A 26,708-nucleotide genomic window follows, 5' to 3' on the forward strand; every position below is an offset into this window, starting at 1 on the left:
TAAATAATACACAGGCAGTGTGCATAAAGGGGCCTGAAAGAGTGAGTTCATAGCAGAACCACAACACTGAAGAACTTGGCAGCCTTCCAGACACAGGCCGACAAGTCTGACGGGAAAGATACATTGATTTATTACAGAGACTGTGTTAGTAGAAAGTGCTGCAGTTAGCCAGAACACATTAGAATAGCTTTTGGAACTAGTAGGATGATAAAAAACAGGATGCAATTTTTGTTACGGAGTCTCTTTAAATCCTTTTTAGGGAATATCTTTATAAAGATTAAAAACCTTGCTGAGAATCCCCTATGGAGAGATGGACTAGTCCAAAACCTGTCACTTCTGTCAGATTTCTACTGCCTACTATAAGTGACAGCCTTATAGGAGAAAAGTAATTTATGGCTCATTTTACACTTGAAGAAACATACTTCTTATTTGTATATGATTGCACATATTTTAAATTTTACAGTTTTTCACTGTAGTGCCCCTTTAATGTCTATTTTTCTACAGGCTTTGATCCTGTTAGCTATGGGGTTTACACTTTTTTGATATTATGGTTCTATATGTATGTATTTGTGTGTGTTTCATATCAATCTATATATAAAAAATATTTTTGCATGCACCCAAGAGTCAGTTTACTTTATATACTTTATCCTAATCTGAAGGTAGTCATCATTGCAGTTGTCCTGCTAGTCCTGATCTCGTGAGCGTAACTATATCAGCGTTTGCTATTCGTTACATTTCTCTTTCAGTTTTGTTTTTGTGTCTGTGTAGATATTTACCATTACTATGGTAAAAAATGTGACTGGTTAACATTCACTTCCCCTACTAAATCAAAGTCTGCCTTGTCTGTCTATTTTGGCCTTATTCAGTATGATGGGTGTAATGAACTACAAATTCTCAGCACCACAGTTGCCCTGAGCAACCATTTTTGTTATATTTAATGTGGGATTATTGGAAAGACAGAGCTGTTGATGCTCTAATACAACCTTGTTACCTAGTCTCCTGCTGTGATCTGTGTAGTCTCTTCCACAAATACATCCTGCACCGTGGCCTGCAGCTACGTTTGTCTTGCTTAGTGGGTTCTGGTAGTACTCCTGTCTTCCTGATCTCAGCGTCTGTACCTTGGGCATTAAGGCCTGAGTTTAACTGTAGTTGGGTTGGTGTTATCTTTCCACCCCTGTTTTAGCAGGACTGTGTAACTTAGAGTAAAGACTACAGGGATAGATTGGGGTACAGTGGCTGACGGAAGGTGGGAGGTCTGCTTGTAAGGATAGCTAAGACCATCCTCTTCCAATCCCATATTTTGTTGTGCAGCTACCTTGCGCAGGAGCTAGCTGCTATCGTAAAGGTTTTGGCCTTGGCCTATCTGAGGCCTAGTATTCGAACAAGAACAACAGAACAGGAAGGAATGGTGATGGTGAGGGGTACATACCAATAAGACGATATTGTCAATAATTTTAGTAAAAATATATAAATCTTTATTATATCAAAAAATAATGCATCTAAAAATCTGACCTCCTTCCCCACACATCTCATCCACTCATCTCTACCGCACAAACAACACACTCAGCGTACTGGCACATGCACTCAAACTGGATACATAGCACAAGACAGGCAGGATATTATTGCAAAATTGATTGGTCAAGGAAAGCGTGCATATAGCTACAGATTATTCCTAATGGCAATTCCTTATTTCAAAGAGCATTGGGTAGTCCTTCTCTCCCAAAAAGAGTTTAAAGCCACAAATGCTGAGTCAGATGAATATAAACAGCAATGATGAAAGAAGCAATCAGCGGCATGCACTTGAAAACAGTATTGGCATCCATACGTTAGTGTAGCAGGAAAAAGCCTTTAGTTCATTGTTATTGTATCAAGCCAACAAACAAGGAAGCAGTGGATCTTGTCATGCATAAGTCTGTGTCCAGTTAGCACAGTAGACGGATTCTTCATGCATAATCCGTGAGCATAGGCAAGCAAAACAGCTCAAAACAAAAGCTAAACGCAGACAGTTCCACAATAGGTTATTGCAGTATGGCGTCCTGCTCACCAATCCATATGGTTTAATTGTCATCCAGTAGCCTGCCGTGCAGTTCCTCCTCCGGATGAGGACAGTATCAAAGAAGCCAAGTAGTGTGTAGGCAGCAGCAGACTCTATGTGGAGAAGCAGTCGGGAGGACAGGAAAGCCAAAGGTGAGGCCACTTCACGGCCCCGACATGTTTCACGAGTCGCTACTCGTTTCCTCAGGGGGCGTGGCTCACCAAGAACAGCTGATGACTGCTTATACCACCACTTGTGCCCAATCAGACACTGTACATTCATAACTCCGCCCACCTCCTCCACGCTGCGTACCTAGCGCTGGCCAGGAACGCCTCCACATACGCTCCACAAAACCGCCGCATGGCAGCGGCGGGGGAGACGCCAGGAAGCGCGCATGGCCAGACGCTTCACGCCGGCCGGGACAGATCACCCCACAGAAGCCCCATATCCGCCCGCAGCACTACGGCGGGCGGAAGAGGCAAAGGGGACCCGCCCAGCCGACGTCAACAACAGCACACCCGCACGTCGCCGAAGCAACCTAATGCCAGGGTGGATATAGGCATAGCGGGTGGCTTAAAGGTAAACAGCAGCGCGGAAGGAGAGTGGAGCCATCATACCAAACCAAGTACGAACACATATCCATTTTTAAAAACTATTTCTTATCTTTATTTCATGCAATCTGCAAATATGCCCATCCTTATTAATTAGCAAAATAGGAACTGCACAAAAAAAAGGCAGTTCACAATAAAGGCAGTATATCTGCCAATTCAGAAAATATTAATAATGGCAAATGGGGCTCTTTGGAGCAGGAGCCGCACGGCAACCCACAGCGAGGAACTAGGGCACCCAGGAGGAAGCAAGTGTAGTCCCACACACAATAGACAGTATATAGAAACCTCATGTTGATCACAGAGACCTGTCTATAACGGAAGAAAGGGGGCATAGCCCTCCATTTCATTCAATCCTGGGGGAGAGGTAGCCTTTAGATTAAAAATCCAACGGCACTCTTTTTGACAGAGCAATCTATCAAGATTGCCCCCTCTTATTGAACCATGAACTCGATCGATCCCAACAAATCTTAATCCCCTGGGATCGCCCCCATGGTATCGTCTGAAATGCACCCCGACAGGGGCCGTGGAACTAACACTTCTAATACTCTTAACGTGCTCAGAGATACGTTCTCTGAGTTCACGTGTTGTTTTTCCTATATAAAAGGCCCCACAGGGGCATAATAGTAAATACACCACAAATTTAGTGGTGCAATTGACATAGTGTGATAGTTTCCACTGTTTCCCGTCCGGGAGCATAACGGTCGACCCCACATGCATGAACCTGCAAAAACTGCAGCCCCCACATGTGTAGGTTCCCAAAGTCCGACAATGCGATCGTGCATTATTTTCGAAATGGCTATTGACTAGCATATCCCTCAGGGATGGTGCTCTTTTAAATGTAATATTTGGCCGTGGTGGGACAAAAGGAGACAACCGTGAATCATTGCATAATATATACCAGTATTTATCCAAAATCCGAACAATTTCCTCATGCTGCATACAAAACCGAGTGCAGAGCCTGGTTTGTTGTTGACCAGATCTCGCCACTCGGTTAGAGCTGAGAAGTTTATTTCTGTCACTATCAAGGGCTCTTTTATAGGACTTTCTCAAGATTTTATCGTCATAACCCCGTGCCTGAAAGCGCTCACGTAACTGACCAGCCTCCTGTACAAAGGATTCAATTTTAGTACAATTCCGGCGAACCCTTAGGTACTGGCCCACAGGGATGCCTCTAACCGTATGTCCGGGGTGGCAACTATCTGCTTTTAATAGGGCATTAGTGGATGTCTCCTTCCTAAAAAGACCTGTGCTGATCAAACCCGAATCGTCGCAACTCACACGAAGATCCAAAAAAGGAATCTCATGATAATCACAGTTCATAGTAAATTTCAGATTCCGACAATTCACATTTATACGTTCCATGAATCTACTTAGTGCCGTCCGGCCGCCCGTCCACAGCACGAAGATGTCATCAATGTACCTGTGCCAGACCAAAATATGGCACAGGTACATCGAGAGGGCCTCGTCTGCGAATAGTTCACGCTCCCACTCCCCCAGGTACAGGTTAGCATACGACGGGGCACAAGTTGTCCCCATCGCAGCCCCCTGCACCTGGAGGAAGTGGTCACCATCAAAAACGAAAATATTGTTGGTCAGAAGAAATTCCAACAATGTCAAAAGGAATCTATTGTGTGTAGCCGACTCAAGGCCTAATTCTGCAAGGAAGGTACCCACCGCCCGAATGCCAAGTTCATGCGGTATGCACGAGTATAGGGCCTCGACGTCCAAGGTCACGAGCAAAGTGCCGGGCGGAACCTGCACGCCATCTACAGTTCTCAGAAAATGAGAGGTGTCTTTTATATAAGACGGGAGAGACTGCACATGGGGTTGTAAATGTCCATCTATGTATACACTAATCTGTTCCGTAAGGGAACCACAGCCTGAAACGATTGGACGTCCCGGTGGGTTCACTAACCTCTTATGCACCTTAGGAAGGGCATAAAAGGTGGGTGTTACAGGATGTATTACTTTCAGAAAATCATAAATCTCATTAGAAATTAACCCCATGTGCAGCGCCCCATCCAGAATGGCGTAGAGTGCCGCCCCGCAACGCTCAACCGAGGACGCCGAGACCCTAACATAGCACTCGCGCTGTGACAAAATCTGCAGGCACATATCCCTATATGCCAGCTTTGTCATGACCACCACATTACCCCCCTTATCTGCGGGCTTAATAATCCAATTTTCGTGTTTCTGTAAGGCCTCTAGGGCCTCAAGCTCATCCTTTGTAAGATTCCCTGATCCTTTATGGTTTTGTATCTGAATTAGTTCTCTTTCAACTGAAGCAACAAAAGTCTGTAGATTGGGGTTCAGAGATAGAGGGGGATATTTCTGAGACCTTCTATTGAAAAATTGACTATTAGTCTGGAATGGGGGAGGATAGGGAAATGTCTCCATAGGGGCCCCCGCATCAGAGCCGTCATGCTCTGACAATGAATCCTCCTCACCTAAAAGGTCATGCAAGTCCTGTAAGGCCTGTTGATCCTGTGTAGACAGGCCTAGTGCAGCTGGTTGTGATGTATCCCGACGGCGCCCGCCAGTAGCCTGAGCACACAGCGATCGAAGTAGTATTTTTCTCCCAAACAAATGAAGATCTTTTGTGACTTCAAACTTGTCAACGCTGTGGGTGGGACAAAATCCCAACCCACGAGCAAGAACATCATTCATAGCTTTAGAAATTTTCTCACCTGTCAAATTGATCACCTGTAAGTCTGACTGGCGGGCGTCGCCAGGGGAACCACAAACCTCCAGCTGCTGTGACACTATTCTAAAAAACTGCCAGAACCAGAAGGCGGCATAGAGGCGCAGGCCCCCCGAACTCCACCCACCACCCTCTCCTCGTTTTCTACTCCCGTATCTACCTCGTCCATACATTGTGTAGTTTCAATGGGCCTCTTCCCTCTATTGTTACGTTTAGTAATTTTATCTACCTTGCCCAATGCATTGGCTATTGGACGTGAGCGGGTGTTATACGCCTTCAGTTGTCCTTTATTGGGTACAGAGCTATGAGAGGTGGAGCTAGCTGTACTCACACTAGCTATGGAACCCTGTGACCCCTCTGATTCTTCTCCACTAGATATCGGGAGTTGTCCCGGTATATTTTGTTGGTGGGGCCTCTTTATGGGTTGTCTGGGTTTAGGTCCCCATCTATACGCATTCCCAAGTTTGTAAGCTAATCTATCCCTCAGGATTTTTTGGTCCCTCTTAATCACCAACTCCTGATTAAAATGTTTAATATGGCTGGTGAGTTCGCTGTTGCGCTTCTCATACAGGGGGTCATCACTACACAAACATAAAGAGTCGGTCACCTTGGTGATTTCCTTATCAATATTTTTCAATTCCTCCTCATCAAGTTCATTCATGAGGGTCAGACAAACACTGGCACAAGTTTCAAAATTAGTCTCCCACTTTTGTTTAAATTCCACTGATAGATTCTTCCTATGCGGGAAGATCTGAAAGCGCAACCATAGGGGTGCAAAATGATCGTTAATGTATTCACGGTTGTACTTAATATTCCACCACAGGCGTGATTTTTGTTCATACAATCGATTCAATTTTCTAAATCCCCCATTAATCAACTGTCGAGCATTTCTGCTCTCATGTGTGCGTGAACACTCCTGCTCCACCTGGGTAACCAGCTTCTCCCACTGCAGCATTACTTATGCAGCAACTGCTCCAAACCTATGCAAATTGGCCAAATGGTTATGCCTGCAGGATGTCTAAATCCAGATTTAACCCAAATAAACCGGGTATACCTCCTAAAAATCAGGCACAATCAACAGGCCAGTAAAGAATATATCTAAATTGGTTATGTCCACTCACCAAAAATGCAAAAACAACAGAACAGGAAGGAATGGTGATGGTGAGGGGTACATACCAATAAGACGATATTGTCAATAATTTTAGTAAAAATATATAAATCTTTATTATATCAAAAAATAATGCATCTAAAAATCTGACCTCCTTCCCCACACATCTCATCCACTCATCTCTACCGCACAAACAACACACTCAGCGTACTGGCACATGCACTCAAACTGGATACATAGCACAAGACAGGCAGGATATTATTGCAAAATTGATTGGTCAAGGAAAGCGTGCATATAGCTACAGATTATTCCTAATGGCAATTCCTTATTTCAAAGAGCATTGGGTAGTCCTTCTCTCCCAAAAAGAGTTTAAAGCCACAAATGCTGAGTCAGATGAATATAAACAGCAATGATGAAAGAAGCAATCAGCGGCATGCACTTGAAAACAGTATTGGCATCCATACGTTAGTGTAGCAGGAAAAAGCCTTTAGTTCATTGTTATTGTATCAAGCCAACAAACAAGGAAGCAGTGGATCTTGTCATGCATAAGTCTGTGTCCAGTTAGCACAGTAGACGGATTCTTCATGCATAATCCGTGAGCATAGGCAAGCAAAACAGCTCAAAACAAAAGCTAAACGCAGACAGTTCCACAATAGGTTATTGCAGTATGGCGTCCTGCTCACCAATCCATATGGTTTAATTGTCATCCAGTAGCCTGCCGTGCAGTTCCTCCTCCGGATGAGGACAGTATCAAAGAAGCCAAGTAGTGTGTAGGCAGCAGCAGACTCTATGTGGAGAAGCAGTCGGGAGGACAGGAAAGCCAAAGGTGAGGCCACTTCACGGCCCCGACATGTTTCACGAGTCGCTACTCGTTTCCTCAGGGGGCGTGGCTCACCAAGAACAGCTGATGACTGCTTATACCACCACTTGTGCCCAATCAGACACTGTACATTCATAACTCCGCCCACCTCCTCCACGCTGCGTACCTAGCGCTGGCCAGGAACGCCTCCACATACGCTCCACAAAACCGCCGCATGGCAGCGGCGGGGGAGACGCCAGGAAGCGCGCATGGCCAGACGCTTCACGCCGGCCGGGACAGATCACCCCACAGAAGCCCCATATCCGCCCGCAGCACTACGGCGGGCGGAAGAGGCAAAGAGGACCCGCCCAGCCGACGTCAACAACAGCACACCCGCACGTCGCCGAAGCAACCTAATGCCAGGGTGGATATAGGCATAGCGGGTGGCTTAAAGGTAAACAGCAGCGCGGAAGGAGAGTGGAGCCATCATACCAAACCAAGTACGAACACATATCCATTTTTAAAAACTATTTCTTATCTTTATTTCATGCAATCTGCAAATATGCCCATCCTTATTAATTAGCAAAATAGGAACTGCACAAAAAAAAGGCAGTTCACAATAAAGGCAGTATATCTGCCAATTCTGTCAAAAGAAAATATTAATAATGGCAAATGGGGCTCTTTGGAGCAGGAGCCGCACGGCAACCCACAGCGAGGAACTAGGGCACCCAGGAGGAAGCAAGTGTAGTCCCACACACAATAGACAGTATATAGAAACCTCATGTTGATCACAGAGACCTGTCTATAACGGAAGAAAGGGGGCATAGCCCTCCATTTCATTCAATCCTGGGGGAGAGGTAGCCTTTAGATTAAAAATCCAACGGCACTCTTTTTGACAGAGCAATCTATCAAGATTGCCCCCTCTTATTGAACCATGAACTCGATCGATCCCAACAAATCTTAATCCCCTGGGATCGCCCCCATGGTATCGTCTGAAATGCACCCCGACAGGGGCCGTGGAACTAACACTTCTAATACTCTTAACGTGCTCAGAGATACGTTCTCTGAGTTCACGTGTTGTTTTTCCTATATAAAAGGCCCCACAGGGGTTACACCATAGAAGCGTTCTGTCTGAGTTTAAGGTGCTGGCAGATTGGAGGACGAGTATCTGGAGGGTATTGGCATAAGAAAGCGCTGTTGCTGGTCCTGGATGGTCAGCCATACCTGCTGGTAAGAGGCTAGTGTTTACATAGTGCATGCGGAAAGGTGAATAGCGGTGGGTCACCAGCGGTGTCAGTGAGTGCGGTGAACACGGGGTGATATGCAAAGATAACTGGCATACTGCACTATATAGGCTTGTTTCTTTGCATGTACGTATGGGATACCACTGAAGAACCAAGGAGGTTGGAGAAGGCATACTGGCTGGGCCACACACGCTATAAGCCAACTGTGGTAATTGGCATCGGAATCTGGTGAGCATTATGGTTGTCCCCAAAAGGGAGTTCAACTGATGTCCTGTTAAAGATATATTGATCCGGCTGGATAGAGGCATTGTGGATTAGGACTCGTGCATGAGGACTTTAAGAACTGTATATGTCATTATAATCCTGTCTGTGGGAAATGAGATTCTGTAACAGTGCATGTTGAGATGTCTGGGATTTATGTTTAATGTGGTGGAGGCCCTAACATTAGGACCTTGGTTGATGTGGTTAGCACTTTGAGAGAGATCTGTTGAGCGCTCATATCCTTCACTATAGATTTGTTTAAGTTAAACATATGAGTGCACTCACACATGCAGCCCGCAAAAGATCCCTACTAAATTACATCAGGAGGAAGCAATATTCTTGGTTTTTGATACGCATCAGGAAAAATAATCATTGGTATTTTTCTGATTCATTTGACCATTAGATTGGCCAATTGGTTAATTATTTGTTTAGAGTTAGTTAGTCAATCATTTGTTTTGCTAGGAGTATTTCATCAAACAACTATCCATGTTTATATCCATTATTTTATATTAACCAGCCGGGCGGTATGGACGAGCTCAGCTCGTCCATCACCGCCGGAGGCTGCCGCTCAGGCCCTGCTGGGCCGATTTTAGTGAAATAAAAAGCAGCACACGCAGCCGGCACTTTGCCAGCCGCGTGTGCTGCCTGATCACCGCCGCGAGCAGCGGCGAAAGAGGGTCCCCCCAGCCGCCTGAGCCCAGCGTAGCCGGAACAAAAAGTTCCGGCCAGCGCTAAGGGCTGGATCGGAGGCGGCTGACGTCAGGACGTCGGCTGACGTCCATGACGTCACTCCGCTCGTCGCTATGGCGACGATGTAAGCAAAACAAGGAAGGCCGCTCATTGCGGCCTTCCTTGTTTATTCTGGGCGCCGGAGGCGATCGGAAGAACGCCTCCGGAGCGCCCTCTAGTGGGCTTTCATGCAGCCAACTTTCAGTTGGCTGCATGAAATAGTTTTTTTTTTATTAAAAAAAAACCCTCCCGCAGCTGCCCTGGCGATCTTAATAGAACGCCAGGGTGGTTAAGAGACCATGACCAGAATTTCGCCCACTGTGATGCTAGCTCTGCCCATTTTAGACATTGGCTTTAGTTTGGTCGTCCTCTTTCTTCGGAAGGGATGACCAAAGAGAGGACTGAAAGGGTCTAAACATTTATATGTATATATTATTATATGTATATATATGTTAGAATATGTTCCATTTATGTATAATCAGCTCATACATCAATCTTATTAGGGTTTTTCCCTGTACAGTTAGCTCCACAGCTGGGCAGGAAGAACTGGCTCTATGAAACTAAAAATATTCAATCTCTGTACTGGGCATTTTCCACAAGTACCCAAGCACATGTACTGTCACAAATAGCATGTTTTCCCTTTGATCATCGAACTATGCAATTCTTGAAAAATCATGTGACTTCTTGGAAACTGTGATACCGCGCATGTGCACACTCTGTACATTGAGCATATAAGGACCCACATTGGGGGTTTCATAAATCAGCTTACTGACTCGCTAATATTGTGTGTGCTGTTGTCATTTTAACCCTTTCTATCCTGGTGCCAGGGGTATTTGAAGGCTTGAGACATCTGACATCTGATTAGGCCGTGGTCTAGTCATCATAGTGACCACTTCCTTTCAAACACCACAACCACATTCACAAAGGAACTGATGCAATTCCACCATGGATTTCCAGGCAGATGCATGCTCAAATGATATTTTGGTGAGGCAAACCACCTAACCCCAAGAAGTGGGCACTCACCCTTCTTATTTGGCCCTCAGCTAGACGGGTCTGCAGTGCATATTTGGTAATCTGACTTGTCCCCCCCCCCCCCCCCCCCGGAACAGAAATACTATCCTTTGTAACCAGCCCTCATTAATCAGATCACCTTAAAGGATCACTATTGCGAAAAAGAAGGGAGTTAAAATCTGACAGACCCAACAGGTTTTGGGCCAGTCCATATTCTCATGGGGATTCTCAGGGTTTTCTTTGTGTTCAGCAGCATTTCCTGAACAGCAGTTGCAAAGTCTAACTGACAAAATAGTGTGCAAGTGAGAAGGGAGGCTGGCTGGTATCTTACTATTTTGGTAGTTAGGGCTGGTTCAGACGGGCATTTTTGTGGCGTTTAACGCGGCGTACACAGCGTTTTTTTGGGATCTACCGCCATCCCATGCAAGTGAATGGGAGAGTTTAGAGCTGGCTTTTGCAGGCTTTCATGAAAGCCTGGCGGTAGATCCCGGCATTGCGTCTAGTCTTGAAATCAACATGCTGCTTTCAGAGGCGGTAAACAATAGCAGAGACCAGAACTGCTAGCCTTGAACGCTTCCCAAAAGCCTTCAAAAGCTAGCTTTTAAACTCTGGAGTTTAAACGCTGGCGTTTGAATGCGACGCCAAGCAAAAGCTCAGCAGACGCCCGTGTGAACCAGCCCTAAAACTGTTGTTCAGAAAATGCTGTTGAAAACAAAAAAAACCCTGAGAATCCCCCATGAGGAGATGGACTGGCCCAAAACCTGTCGATTCTGTCAGATTTTAACTTCCTATTTTTTTTTTGCAATAGTGGTACTTTAAACAAAAGATAATTGGGGCCACCATAGCGTAAAATGATATACAACTTTTAAATATAAAAAGAGTGTACACTTACACACACAGAAATTAAAATTTGCAACAGAGTTTTAATAGGCTTAACCCCGTGTGTGGGCTAATTGGTCGGCTTGGATTGTGCTGCTATCTCTTACGCCTGACATCGCTCACAACCACACTCCCAGCTTCTATTCTGCTCTACTAGTTTTGTTGTTATGGCGACTCATGAGATGCTTGTAATGGGTTTAGAACATATTTTACTAATACACAGCATGAACACTTAAAGAGGAGCTGTAACCAAGGATTGAACTTCATCCCAATCAGTAACTGATACCCCCTTTTCCACAAGAAATCTTTTCCTTTTCTCAAATAGATCATCAACGGGTCTGTATGGCTGATATTGTGGTGAAACCTGTCCCACAGTGGGATGTCAGCACCTAGGTCATGACAGTTTGTCTGTGAGCCTTGTTGCATTGTGGGAAATAACAGCTGTTTCCAACTGCCAAGCAACCAGTATCTCCCTCTGTGCATATGTTTATCTACAAAAAACAACAACTATTGCATTGTTAGGGGTTGTGGTTCGAGAAAACAGCAGTTGGTGCTCTCTAAATTTTTTCATGTTTGCCAGTAGTAAAGATGATTACATGCAGGCTGATTGTAGATCAAACACTATGAACAAATTGATATCTCTTCTATTTTTTTTTACTTCTCACTTAGAAATGCATTAATTTATTTTTCCCCCTTTTTGCAACAGTTCCTCTTTAAGCATGGTTATATGAATAACATTATTATACATATTAAAATAGACTGTATAACTGAAAATATATACTTACTTTCACATGAGGAGAAGTCTTGTGCTTCAAGTATGCCAGATTCTTGCAAAGATCTAATGCATGAGTCAACAAGTTCTAAACCAGTGGTCAGTTCATCCTCAATGTCTTTTTGTCCTTCTACAAAATAAGAATGATATGAAAATGTTTACTTTTCTAGCTAAAATAAAATCTAGGCTAGAAACAGACAATTGGAAAAAAATGTACCTAGTTACATAGTTAGGTTGAAAAAAGACCTATGTCCATAGAGTTGTACCAGAAAAAAAAGGTATGACATTAGTCTCAGAATCCGAACATTTGTATAGCGACTTTCTCCTGTTGGACTCAAAGCACTCAAGAGCTGCAGCCACTGGGATGCGCTCAAGAATCCACCCTGCAGTGTTAGAGATTCTTGCCTTGAACTCCTTACTGAATAAGTACTAACCCTAGCCAGGATTTCAACCCTGGTCTCCCATGTCAAAGGCGGTGCCCTTAACCAGTACACTATCCAGCCACTGCAACTTCATGTATGTCAGTTGATCCAAAGAAAGGCAAAAAACCTTACAGGAGTCGGACCAATTAGCCCTATGAAGGAAAAAAAATCCTTCCGGACTGCCGATGGCAATTAGATAAAATCATAAGAGCAATATCCCAGTTTGTATCCCAGCCAGGTCAACATCTGCTAGGAGTTTGTATGTTCTCCCCCTGTCTGTGTGGTTTTCCTTTGGGCACTCCGGTTTCCTCCCACATCCCAAAAACATACATATAAGTGAACTGGTTTCCCCATAAAATTGGCCCTAGACTATGATACATGTACAATACATACATAGATATATGACTATGGTAGGGACTAGATTGTGAGCCCCTCTGAGAGACAGTTAGTGACAAGACAATATACTCTGTACAACGCTGCATAATATGTTGGAGCTATATAAATACTTCAATAAATAGTAATTATAGCTATGGCTGTCCTTCAATGCAAGGAAATCATCTAAGCTCCCTGAAATGCAAATATATAATTTGCCCCAACTGTGAGGTCCAGCCCCGCGATCTCGTCTAACTTACTCCAGTACCATCGGGGATTAATCGCCTCTGATGGCTTGTAAAACTGTGAGCAAGCTGACGTTAAAAGATCGGTTGCTGGATCATCAGACAATAATGCGCCAATCCTGTCTAATCTGGCACCGTTACCATTCTGGAAATAGTTGCATCTGATGGTTTGAAATACTGTGAACAGACTGACACCAACGATTGGTCGCACCACTGCCGACAATGTGACCTATGCGCAGTCACCCTCCAATTCCTGTTCCCTTTGTCACAGTTTACCATTCAGCCTCAGACCCTGAGGGAATCCAGAAGGCAGTCAGCACTGCAGGCAAAGTAACCTTTTGGATTAAATATATTTGTATGACAGCGCTCCTTTTCTATATCCTTATGACCTGTAAAATTAAAAACAGCTCCACATAGTGCTTTACTGCTGGATTTCCGACATCTGTTCAAACACCCCAAAGTGCCCAAGGCGCCTCCCACAGCTCACATGAAACCTGTGCGCACCTGAGCTTGCATTTCATTTCAGTGCTTGGGTTTCTAGTTGCAGTTTGCACACTTGGCAGAGGCTTTGGCTCTCAGTAACGTATTTTGTGTGGTTCTGGAAAACATCTGTAATGACAGACTATATTGTGGAGCCCAGATCGTTGTGGCTTTACTTGTGCGCTACATCCACCTGGCTGTGAGGTGGTATATATCTGGTGAGCCTGTATTTTTCTAGGAGATTGGTGGCAAGTTTGCACTAGACGTGGAGCACGATTAAGAGCACTTATTTGGCACTTTGGGGTGTTTGAACAGATGTCGGAAATCCAGCAGTAATGCACTATGTGGAGCTGTTTTTTAATTTTACAGGTCATAAGGATATAGAAGAGGAGCGCTGTCATACAAATATACAGTGGTGTGAAAAACTATTTGCCCCCTTCCTGATTTCTTATTCTTTTGCATGTTTGTCACACTTAAATGTTTCTGCTCATCAAAAACCGTTAACTATTGGTCAAAGATAACATAATTGAACACAAAATGCCGTTTTAAATGATGTTTTTTATTATTTAGTGAGAAAAAGACCTCAAAACCTACATGGCCCTGTGTGAAAAAGAAATTGCCCCCTGAACCTAATAACTGGTTAAGGCACCCTTAGCAGCAATAACTGCAATCAAGCATTTGCGATAACTTGCCACGAGTCTTTTACAGCGCTCTGGAGGAATTTTGGCCCACTCATCTTTGCAGAATTGTTGTAATTCAGCTTAATTTGAGGGTTTTCTAGCATGAACCGCCTTTTTAAGGTCATGCCACAACATCTCAATAGGATTCAGGTCAGGACTTTGACTAGGCCTCTCCAAAGTCTTCATTTTGTTTTTCTTCAGCCACTCAGAGGTGAATTTGCTGGTGTGTTTTGGGTCATTGTCCTGCTGCAGCACACAAGATCGCTTCAGCTTGAGTTGACGAACAGATGGCCAGACATTCTCCTTCAGGATTTTTTGGCAGACAGTAGAATTCATGGTTCCATCTATCACAGCATGCCTTCCAGGTCCTAAAGCAGCAAAACAACCCCAGATCATCACACTACCACCACCATATTTTACTGTTGGTATGATGTTCTTCTGCTGAAATGCTGTGTTACTTCTACGCCAGATGTAATGGGACATGCACCTTCCAAAAAGTTCAACTTTTGTCTCGTCGGTCCACAAGGTATTTTCCCAAAAGTCTTGGCAATCATTGAGATGTTTTTTTAGCAAAATTGAGACGAGCCTTAATGTTCTTTTTGCTTAAAAGTGGTTTGCGCCTTGGATATCTTCCATGCAGGCCATTTTTGCCCAGTCTCTTTCTTATGGTGGAGTCATGAACACTGACCTTAAAGGAATACTGTAACCCTAATCCAACCCCCCCACACCAAATATATGTACCGAATCCCCTTTGTAGCCTTTTGCAGAATCCGCAGATGTCGCTGCTCTCCACCCCCATTCTGCCGGTTTTTTCGGTATCTCCGGAATCCAACATGGCGGCCAGCCCCTCATCTACTTCCGGGGCATCGGGCAGTACAGAAGATTTGTGAACTTCCCTATTGCGCTGTGCACGAGAGGACGTCATTAACAGGCATGCGCAGAACGTCTTCTCGTACTCGCGCAGTTGGATTAAGCACTGCTGCAGCGCATCATTCCCTGAGCCAGCAGGCATTATCAGGTAAAAAAATATTCCATGTTATATCCCCACCGCGGGGAGGGCAGCCCGACCTCTCCCTCCCTATCTCCCCGAGCAGCCGTCCAAGTTCCCCTCTTCCAGACTGCAGATCGAGAGCGCAGGGAAGCGCTATACCTAGCTACTCACCTCCCTGGAGCCAATCGCCGCCGGTCTCCTCCTCTCCGCATAGCTGCTGATGCACATGTATCAGCGGCTATGCGGAAAGGAGGAGACCGGCGGCGATTGGCTCCATGGAGGTGAGTAGCTAGGTATAGCGCTTCCCTGCGCTCTCGATCTGCAGTCTGGAAGAGGGGAACTTGGACGGCTGCTCGGGGAGATAGGGAGGGAGAGGTCGGGCTGCCCTCCCCGCGGGTGACATCCCCAGTCTATTATGCGTGGGGGGCGGGGGGGGGGGGGGAGAACACCACACCATACCACCTACCGAAGTACCTACCTAATACTGTGGGGCAGCTACCCATTAAATCTATACTTTGGGGCACCTATCTAATCTAACCTGTACTGGGGGTCACCTACCTACCTATCTAATCTATAATGGGGGGCACCTACCTAAGCTAACCTATAATGGGGGTCATCTACCTAATCTAACCTATAACGGGGCACCTACCTATCTATACTTTGGGGCACCTACCTAATCTAACCTATATTTGGGGGCAGCTACCCATCTAATCTATACTGGGGGGCACCTATCTAATGTAACCTGTACTGGGGGTCACCTATCTAATCTATAATGGGGGGCACCTACCTAATCTAACCTATAATGGGGGTCACGTACCTATCTAAACTATACTGTGGGGCACCTACCTAATCTAACCTATACTTGTGGGCAGCTACCCATCTAATCTATACTGGGGGGCACCTATCTAATCAAACATCTACTGTGGTTCAGCTAACCATCTAATGTACTTTGTGGCACCTATCTAATCTAACCTATACTGGGGGGCAGCTACCCATATAATCTATACTGGGGGGCACCTAATCTAACCTTTAATGGGGGGACACCTACCTATCTAAACTATAATGTGGGGAACCTACCTAAACTAACATATATTGTGGTTCAGCTACCCATCAACTCAATACTTTGGGGCACCTACCTAATCTAACCTATACTGGGAGGCAGCTACCCATATAATCTATACTGGGGGGCAACTACCTAATGTAATCTATAATGGGGGGCACCTATCTATCTAAACTATACTGGGGGAAACTACCTAATCTAACATGTATTGTCGACATCTACCCATCTAATCTATACTTTGGTGCACCTATCTAATCTACCCAATACTTGGGGGCAGCTACCCATCTAATCTATACTGGGGGGCACCTACCTATCTAAATTATACTGTTGTGCACCTACCTATTCAAACATATACTTGGTGGCAGCTTCCCATCTAATCTATACTGGGGGGCACCTATCTAATCTAACCTGTACTGGGGGTCACCTATCTAATCTATAATGGGGGGCACCTACGTAATCTAACCTATAATGGGGGTCACTGATCTATCTAAACTATACTGTGGGGCACATACCTAATCTAACCTATACTTGGGGGCACCTACCTATCTAATCTATACTGTGGTGCAACTACCTAATCTAACCTATACTTGGTGGCACCTACCCATCTAATATATACTTTGGTGCACCTATCTAATCTAACCAATACTTGGGGGAAGTTACCCATCTAAACTATAATGGGGGACACCTACCTAATTTTACCTATACTGATGGTGCAGCTACCTATCTAATAAATCTTGGTGGGCACCTACCAAATGTAACTTATACTGGGGGACAGCTACCTATGTAACCTACACTGTTGGTCAACTACCTGTGTTAACTATACTGGGGGTCCGTTACCTATGTAACCTATAATGGGAGCATTTACCTATCTAACCTATAATGGGTTCACCGACGTAATGTAACCTAAACTGAGGGGCAGCTACCTATTTAACCTGTACTGGGGTTCACCTACCAACTTTTACATATACTTGTGGGCAGCTACCTATCAAACCATATAGTGGGGGTCTGTTTTAAAATATTTCTCCATTAAAATATTACTATATTTTAATAATCTAATGAAACCTCATTCTATTTTTTTTTATTTATTTATGTGTATGTTGTTTTATAGAATAATCATGGATGATGCATCAAGCAGTACACGGCAAGCAGGAGAACTGAGAATTGTGAGAAGAGAAGAGAGCGTGAGTATATGGTTTTTCTGCACCCTGTGCCTCAGGTTTTAACCCCTTGTGACTCTGTATCCCTTATGTTTGCTACACCTGTCACTAAATGTGTACCCTCTTGAGCCTATGTATCTGCAATATACCTCTTCTTACACCCTTGTGCCCCGCTTTTTCCCTTGCGTTCGGTACCCTACATAATCACCTTCCAGCGCAGTTTGTCCTCCAATCTCCGCCTCCTCCTCCCTGCGTACAGCACTAGTATACATGCATCCTTGCAACGCATAATCGATTTCATGTGAAATACATTAACTTGTTTTTCACTTTACATACAGGACTCAAAGAGATGTTGCATCTAGCTTTGCTGTACACTGCTATATGTATCTAGAGGAGTAGGACAGACAGGGTTGGGCTTGGTTTGGAGTTGAGTACAAAACTGCCAAGGGGACCATGCGCCTGCATCTAGGGGTCTAGTTCTGGGAAAAGAAGTGAGTGGACTCACCTGGAAAAACCATCATCCGCCCCAAAAAATGGGTGTGGACAAGCGTAATGTGTCATGGGTGGAGCCAAATATACACGACCTTAGCAATGATGTAAAAGGTCTTCCGGGTAATTTTGCGGTCTTCCGTAGTGTATCCCCCCAAAAAAGATGTAATTTGACAGCATTTCACCTAAAAGACACATAATCTGGTAGAAGTTCCTCCAAAATACAGATAATATGGCAGTGGTTCCCCCAAATTAGGTAATGTGGCAGCAGCAGTTTCCCAAACATACACATAATTTGGAAGCAGTTCCCCAAAATATGCGAAACCTGGCAGCTGACCACCCAAAATACATATAATCTTGCCGCAGTGGTCCCCCAAACATACACAATCTGTCAGCAGTTCCACAAAATACGCGTAATCTGGCAGCAGCCGTTCCCCTAACATGCACATAATCTGGCAGCTGTTCCCCAAAATACACGTAATCTGGCAGCAGCCGTTCCCCTAACATACACGTAATCTGGCAGCTGTTTCCCTAAATTCATAACAGCGGTTCCGTTAAAATGCAGATAATCTGACATCATTTCCCCCAGAATAGGTACCCCCAGCATAGGTAGCCAGGTCTATAGGTGTCCCCAGTATAAGTAGCCAAGAGTATAGTATTCCTCAGTATATGTAGGCAGAGGTATATGTTCCCAGTATATGTATCCAGGGGTATACGTGCCCAGTATATGTAGTCAGGGGTATATGTGCACAATATAGGTAGCCAGGGGGATATGTACCCAGAATATGTCCTAATATATGTAGCCATGGATATATGTCCCAGTATATGTAGTCAGGGGGTATATGTGCCCAGTATATATGTAATCAGGGGTATATGTGCCCAGAATAGGTAGTCAGGTGTATACCCAACCCCCCCACCCACAACCGAAAGGACGGTAGCAGCGCAGTGGAAGGATATCTTTGAGCAGCGGTGGAGAAGGGGGCCATCTCCCCGCCCCCACCTTAGTGCTCTCCCTCCCTCGGTCTCCCCTCCTCCAGAAGAAACTTGCGGGCGGGACTTACCTCTCCACGTTGGGCGCGGGCATTCCACTGCCGCTAGTCTGGACTGGTCCAGACCTGAGCAGCGGCACTAAGGTCCGCTGTCGGAACGAGGAGAGGTAAGTCCCGCCGGCTGCCTGCACGTTACTTCTGGAGGAGGGGAGAGCACTAATGTGAGGGAAGGGGGGGTGGAGATTGCCCCCCTTCTACACCGCTATTGACTGCTTTCCTTCCACTGCGCTCCCCTATGAGCATGCCAGGGTGGAAGGTGTCCACGCTCTGGAAATAAGTGGACGCCGCCCACCCGCGTCCACGCACCACTCGACCCCTGAATGAATCCTTGTTATTCAGATACTCTAAACTTAGAATCCCAGACCCAAACCCACAAATTTCATTTTGTTTAGCCCTACAATGGTCTGTTTATTCAATACTTTATAAGTAAAACTTTTTGTTCTGTCATATCCCCAATTATTTTTTTATTTTTATTTTACAGTTGAGACGGTTGCAGGAACAAATGAGGGAAATAAGTGGTCAAAACCGGCCGTCAAACAGTTTTCCGGAAAACCCTATCAGAGATATAAACAATCCGGACCACTTTGATGACTACGATCGTCACAAAATAGGACACACTCGTTGGTGTACATGTTTGAATTGTGTGGCGATGCCGACTGGGATGGAATCGATATGCTGCAAAGAAATTTCAAACATTGAATCTTTGATGGAAGATCTCAATTGCATCACTGAACACTCTGACTTTCCAAACCTATGTCAGAACCCAAACTGGGCAAGAATCTTTCTATTCATCGCCAGTGGAAGTAATGGCCTAAGAGGAGATAAATATGAAAATAGGTATGTGTTGTGTAATTGTATAAGTAGCACTGTATATTTTTAATAGGCTAGGTTCAGAGGTGGAATTTAAATTAAGCTAAATGATAGTAAAGTAATGATAGAATAGTCAAGTATAGTAAAGTCAATAGAAATGACAAGGAACAGTATGCTGTCATGTACCGTACAACATGTGAATTTAGATTTAACACACTGCATAGATTCATGAATAACAGTGGGGCACATTTTATATAAAGCTGACTGAGTCCAGAGCCAGTGGAGGCAGTAGACACAACATTGTTCTCTCCCAGACTATATTGGTGGGTGGGCTGCCCTGGTCTTCGATACACCGTCCGGCTTTCAAAAGTGCGAATTGATGTTTTAGATTGGCTGTGGTATAAAGGAGTCACAAGCCGAAGACGGTAAAAAAAAGTTATATACCTATTTATTTTTTACCATTAGGGGACGCCATCTGCATCACCCCTTCCATTACCCTGCGTTAGTATAGTAATTCCAAGGCTCTTGGAGTCAATGACCCGATCCCTCGGGTCATCATCAGCTTCCCCAGCGAAGTATCTTGCGTGTTTTATGTATGCTAGACTGCCGGTGGGAGATCCGATATGTGCAACGCTAGTCTTATCTTGAGTAGACCAGACTAGTGGCACACAGATCAAAGTTCCATCCGGTGGATGTACCCGCGGTAAGTCCCGCCCGCTGTCAAACGCTGCAATGACACTTAAATATTCCGGAGGGAAAAAGCCAGGAACAGGGGGCTCAATGTAAAGTGGGGGTGGGTGGAGACGTCCCCCCTTCTCCATCGCTATGCTCACAGCTCCCTTTCACTGGCTGCCTACATTCCTGCTAAGGGCGCTCTGGCTGTCCCACCTCCGACCATGGGACCTTGGTCCTGTCATCAGCGTGGGTAGTGACTCTCTGCCAGGACCTGTGCGAAGGAGTATGCAGTAGATGAATTCTCGTCTACAGTGAATGAGTTGTTGTTTAAAAAATTAATTGCTGATTTTCCAAAATGTTGGGCCTGAAGTTGAATGATCAGGGTAGATTGTGGAACAGTAACTAAACCCCCGCTGATGCACCACTATTGTATAAATGTGCTCCACCCCTTGTGTGCATTTACACATTACTTCTGTGTCATCCTCCCTGTGGTGTGCATCCGCCCTCTGGGTTGGTCTTACACATACAGGCTGGGCTGTATGCTGAATAGCCATCTGAAGGAATGATGGACACCATGCTGAGGATGACACAGGACAGATGTTTATAAATGCAAACAAGGAGTGGGGTGTATTTATGCATTATTGATGCAGCGGAGTGTTGTTCATCCAGACCCATACACGCGGATCGCTTCCTTCAACTCCATCCTCTGCCTTTTTGCAGATTGGATACAGATTTTCCAGCACTTTCGACAGTGAAGGACGTCTTTGCAGGATGAGTGCATACATTATGCGTAGCAGTGCTTTTTTGCGCAGCTAGATTAGGGCGCAGCCAGCACCGCCATAGACTATAATGGGAGTCAGTCTATATCGGCGCTCACTGAGTAACGTTGGCACCGTCAGAAGACAGAGCCGAGGTTGCTTAAAAAATTCTCAATAATTCGGCCTCCAACAACCGCTGGGATCCAAAATAATTAGATTCCGCCAATATCCATGGCGGCCTGGAGGGGGAATAGTAATTAACATGTCCCAGGCTTGTGCAGAAGCAGGTCCATCCACATACTGGCTGTATCTTGCGCCCAAGTCTACAGACGCCAATTTCAAATGTACACTACTGTACGTACCTCTATAGCCGCTGCTGGAGAGATACGTAAACATTGCACTGCAATTACTTCATACTTGTTTCAACTGACCGAAGTGCGTTGACCCGGTTTAGGAAATGCGAGGAGGCTGTGGACAGAGTCGTACGAGTCATCTGTGCGTATGGAGCTGCATTAAACCCTAAAGAATGTATAATTCTGTGTAGTTACAGTAGCTCTGGCACACTAAGATGAGCAGAGTGTCAATAATTACATACCATCTGCTCATGCATAATGGAAAGTTTGTGATATGCGTTATTAGTCGGGGAACGGTTTGTCTATTATGAATAATAATGATTAACAATTCTTTAATTTTAAAAAAGGAAAATTTAATGTTTATTTCTATTCCCAAAGGTCCTACAGAAGAGCGGTTTATCGTGCGTTTACTGGATTTGCTCACGGTTACTTAGGTCGTGGAGATCGTAGACCAATTCCATCCTGTGTTGTTAAAATGGTCAGAGAAGCCTTTCCAGACCCAGAAGGGGAATATGTTGGATTCAAACCTTGTCGTGATTCTGCAGCTGAATCCATGGTTTAGAAATTAGCATTCCTGACCTAACATCTTATTGTTAATTGTTAATATCGTTTCAATATTTGAAAGTTTTCTATATTAATGTTATTGTTTTTTGGTTGACACATATTGTGTTTTATAAATACTGTACTGTTGAAGAAATTTATTCATGGTGTAGTTAAAATGTATCGTTTTCGGCGGGAGGCTAAGTTCACAGTGGGACGTTAAAGTTGCACGTTAAAATTTTTTTTACCGTAGAATAATGCACTGCACTGAAAAATCAATGCCCCATTCACAGTGCACACGTTGCGTTGGAATCGAATGCTGCACGTGAAGTGAAAGTACTGCATGCAGTGCGTTATACAAGTTATAATCTGCTTTGGACTTTTTGCACATGCTCAGTACTTACTTTGAAGCATACTTTTCATTGCTTGTATATTCTGCTGTACGTGTTGGTAATGCTGCGTTGCATATTTTTGGGCACGTTGTTTTTTAAGTTTGCGTTGCGACTTTAACGTTCCATCAAAAACCAACGTCCCACTGTGAACTTTTCTGGAAGCTTTTGAGATTGGCTTACCCAACCATGCCACAAACATCTATACAGCTGACGGATATCAAATTCCCTGCAAGCCGCTACTTAGACTAAAAAGAGTGATGCCTACGATATAGCCTCCTATTCTTCCAGATTCACGGTGTGTTGGACTCACCTGAACAGGAGGTTATGAACGAGATATAAATTGAACGTTACTTCTTGTTCACAAAATGTTTTCAAAGTCCTGTGTCTTTGAATTTCTGCGCTCATGTACGGCCATTAATTCACTCTCACCATGAGAACTGTGTGATTGTTTCCCTTTGTGCACTTTTGTCCGCTATTCAGCAACATTTTGGCAAAAAAAAAGCGTACAGAAGCGCACAAATAGAATCAACCACTTCGAATGTGCATTAGCGATTGGTGGCCAATCAACGCAGTGACAATTTTTGGGGTAGATGAGTGCAGTTATTTAGAGTCAAAACTCAGGTGACGGCCAATAGAAATGCAATGGGGGCCACTGAAAACCGGCTGGGATCCTGAAGCCATGAGCAAGGGAGTCCGTGTTCCTTACTTCCTTTTCATGCACGTTCTAATAACACCTTGCCAATAATCAACACTATTATGTGGCTCAATAGCATGCAGCGCTTACAGGGTACGCTGGCTCAGGATGGTAGTTGCGCAGTTGATCCTGCTCACTGTTTTGTATTGGCGTGAGCCATGAACAGTCAATATAGGCGTATCTACAGATGTGCCTGATACTTCCAACCACCACATTCATATAATTTCACCCTCCCCCACATGGAGCCATCAGCCAAAATCCACCAAAGGCATATTCTGCCACCCACCAACCATAGTATGCTGCAAGCTGCTGCGACACACCCACTCCACCAAGCGGAAAGATCTTGACAACCATATACACCAGCAAGCAGCTAGATGCTGACACCCACCTCAACTTGATGTTGATACCCACGAACCGCAGCCAGCATATCCAAATTTGATGTACCTATGAAAGGAATACTGTAAGGGTTGTCGGTGGAAAATTATATGAACTTACCTGGGGCTTCTAATGGTCCCAAGCAGACATCCTGTGCACGCGCAGCCACTCACCGAAGCTCCGGCCCCGCCTCCGGTTCACTTCTGGAATTCCCGACGTTAAAGTATGATAACCACTGTGCCTGCGTTGCTGTGTCCTCGCTTCCAGTGATGTCACCAGGAGCGTACTGCCCAGGCCGAGTATGGTCTGTGGCTGCGCAGTACACTCCTGGTGACATCTGCAGGAGTCAGGACATGGCAACGCAGGCACAATGTTTTTCAGACTTTAAAATCTGAAATTGCAAAAGTGGGCCGGAGCATTGGGGAGTGGCTGTGCGGGCACAAGATGTATGCGTGGGACCATTAGAAGCCCCCAGTAAGTTCAAATCATTTTCCCCCTGACACCCCCTACAGTATTCCTTTAAATCTAGGAACATGGCTACACAGTTTAGGTTCCAGTGTTTTTTAAACTATCATTTCTTTTGGTGGATGCCTTGCAAAATCAGTGTTTGCCATAGGCTCCATATTAACCAGATACGCCTCCCTCAGGTGTGGTTTACTAGAGGCAGCTATAAGGGTTACGTTTGTCCTTGTTGATCTATTATTTGATGGTATGTATAGGTGGTGATAGTGTTATGATAAAGTGGTAAGGCTTGGATGATGCACAATGTAACAATACCAATATTTCATTTTACTATTCGCAAACTTTTTCGCCTTGATAGGCGAACTATTAAAAGTTAAGATTACCTAAAATTAATAAAAGTGTGTTAAAAAAAACTAGTTTTTTTGTTATTTGATCTGTGCTAAAACGTTTAATAAATATTATAAGTGCAAATAACTAATAAGGCCCGGTTCACATCTGCGTTTGGAGCCCAAATGATCCGGTGAGCTGATACGATCTCCGCCTCATCGGATCCGGATGGGTCTGTGCAACGCACGGTTCACATAGTTAACATTTTTCTGATCATTGATTGATCAGATCCATTTCCACTCTGCAAATACATACCTAATCTGTAATAGCAGCTGTCGGTAGAGGCTTCCTCTTCTTCCTCTGTAGTCAATTGACGAGTAAGTGGACGGGGGCCGCTACCGCCGGCTGCTACTGAAGATCAAGTATGTATAAACCCTCACACAAGCGCCCTGCTGTTGCACAATCCCTTACTCATCTCTTGCTCTGTTTGGCTTCGGACCGTTTCCGCCCTTCCTCTATGAACGGTCTGTTTCTTTACTAGTGTCATGTAACATTCTGTTTTAAATTTCACCAATGATGCTGCTTTTGTACCCCTGATCCTTTACACAGGGCACAAAAGTCCTGAAAGTTGTGGATTAACGAAATGTATAGATCAAGAAAATGGAACGTACAGAACGTATCTGTATTAACTTACGCTTGTGAATATAATCCATAGGTTAAAATGTTATATTTTCACATCTGTTCCATTTTTACACTATATCTTACGGGTTCGTTCTTGAGAAACGCTATTGTGAACTGGGTCTAACCGGAAGTACACTTGTATATCGTACAAATCGAAGAAGATGCTAAAAATATGTGGAAATGGTGTAAGTGACCGAGAGCGCCAGCATCTACAGTTGTATCCAATAGTTTACCATAATGCTTACAAATATATATCACAAACAATTACTAAAATCCCCTTCCCTCTCCCACATTACATAAAGGGTTACGATTTCAAAGGCACTTACAGAGAAACCGGAGGTGTGTTTAAAGAATGTTATCTCTATACAGAGGATGGATCTGCCTATACAGCCCAGCCTCTGTTCCTATCCCAAACCCCACTAAGGTCCCTCTGCACTCTGCAATCCCTTATAAATCACAGCCGTTCTGTGAGGCTGTGTTTACATCTGTAGTGTCAGTCTCAGCTGCTCCCCCGCCTCCTGCATAGCTCCGGTCCCTGCCCCCGTCCCTTCCCTCCAATCAGCAGGGAGGGAAGGGATGCAGGCGGGGACTGGAATTCTGCAGGAGGCGGGGAGAGCAGCAGACTGACACTATAGAGGTAAACACAGCCAGCTCTGACAAGCTGTTTGTCAGCAGCGTGGCTGTGATTTATGGAGGGATTGCAGAGTGCGTTGGGAACTTAGGGGGGTTTGGGATAGCAACAGAGGCTAGGCTGTATAGGCAGATCCAGCCTCTATGCATATATTATTCGTCAAACCCACCTCGTGTTCTCTTTAATTTCCATCTCCAAGCAGTTACTTGAACTTTATTTTACATCAATCTTCCATTTAGTCTTGGTGATATGAATTTCCACCTTCGCTTTTCTGTAAAAATTGACTATATAGATTGGTGGGACATGCAGAGCAGAAACAGTATACTGAGGGTAGTCGAGCACGTGTAACGTAGAGGTGGTGTCTGCCTGTCTTTTTCACCTCTATAAATCGTTCATGGGGTTTAGATTTTTGTAGATGTGGGCAACGATAACTACTGTGTACAGGATTCAATGCACCAGTGGGGACAACAGCTAAATTTTGAACCTGTTGCTCCTGTTAATAGCATGTACCAGCCCTATTGACATGACAGTAAACATAGCCATAGTAATTAACATTGAAAAATAACATAGAAAATAACATTGACCGTCCTAGAAACCACTAGTTACTATCTGCATTAGCAAACTAAATGAATAATTAAAAAAAAAATAGGGTAGTTTAAAACCGTGCACATGAGGCTTCTTATGTATGAAGGCAGAAACATCTGGATTTTAATACGGCTTTCAAAAATCCTCTTTGGAAATTGCAAGGGAACACAATGACCGCCACAACAGGATCAAGGTAAATATTAATCGATCCAGAGCAGATGACTAATGCTGTGTACACACTGATATTTTCTGGCCAATTTAATGTCTGATCGTTGATTTCCCAAATTTTTGCTTTGTTTTCTGAATGATTTCTGATCATTTTCCTAATTA

At 44.5% G+C, this 26,708-nt stretch overlaps 1 protein-coding gene across 14 annotated transcripts in view; it reads right to left on the reverse strand.

Annotated features, from left to right (window-relative positions):
- Positions 1-26,708, reverse strand: part of CTNND2 (catenin delta 2) — a 2,713,436-nt gene that overhangs the window by 2,343,602 nt on the left and 343,126 nt on the right. For all 14 annotated transcript variants that reach the window (XR_011020838.1, XR_011020837.1, XM_068236432.1 and 11 more), the window contains one exon: positions 12,164-12,280. Coding sequence is in view for 12 of the 14 variants with exons in the window: in XM_068236432.1 (XP_068092533.1) it covers positions 12,164-12,280 (117 nt within the window). In the remaining 2 variants the exon portion in view is untranslated. The remainder of the gene's footprint in view (positions 1-12,163; positions 12,281-26,708) is intronic.

This window comes from Hyperolius riggenbachi, chromosome 5 (assembly GCF_040937935.1).
Source record: "Hyperolius riggenbachi isolate aHypRig1 chromosome 5, aHypRig1.pri, whole genome shotgun sequence".
Taxonomy (NCBI): Eukaryota; Metazoa; Chordata; class Amphibia; order Anura; family Hyperoliidae; genus Hyperolius; species Hyperolius riggenbachi.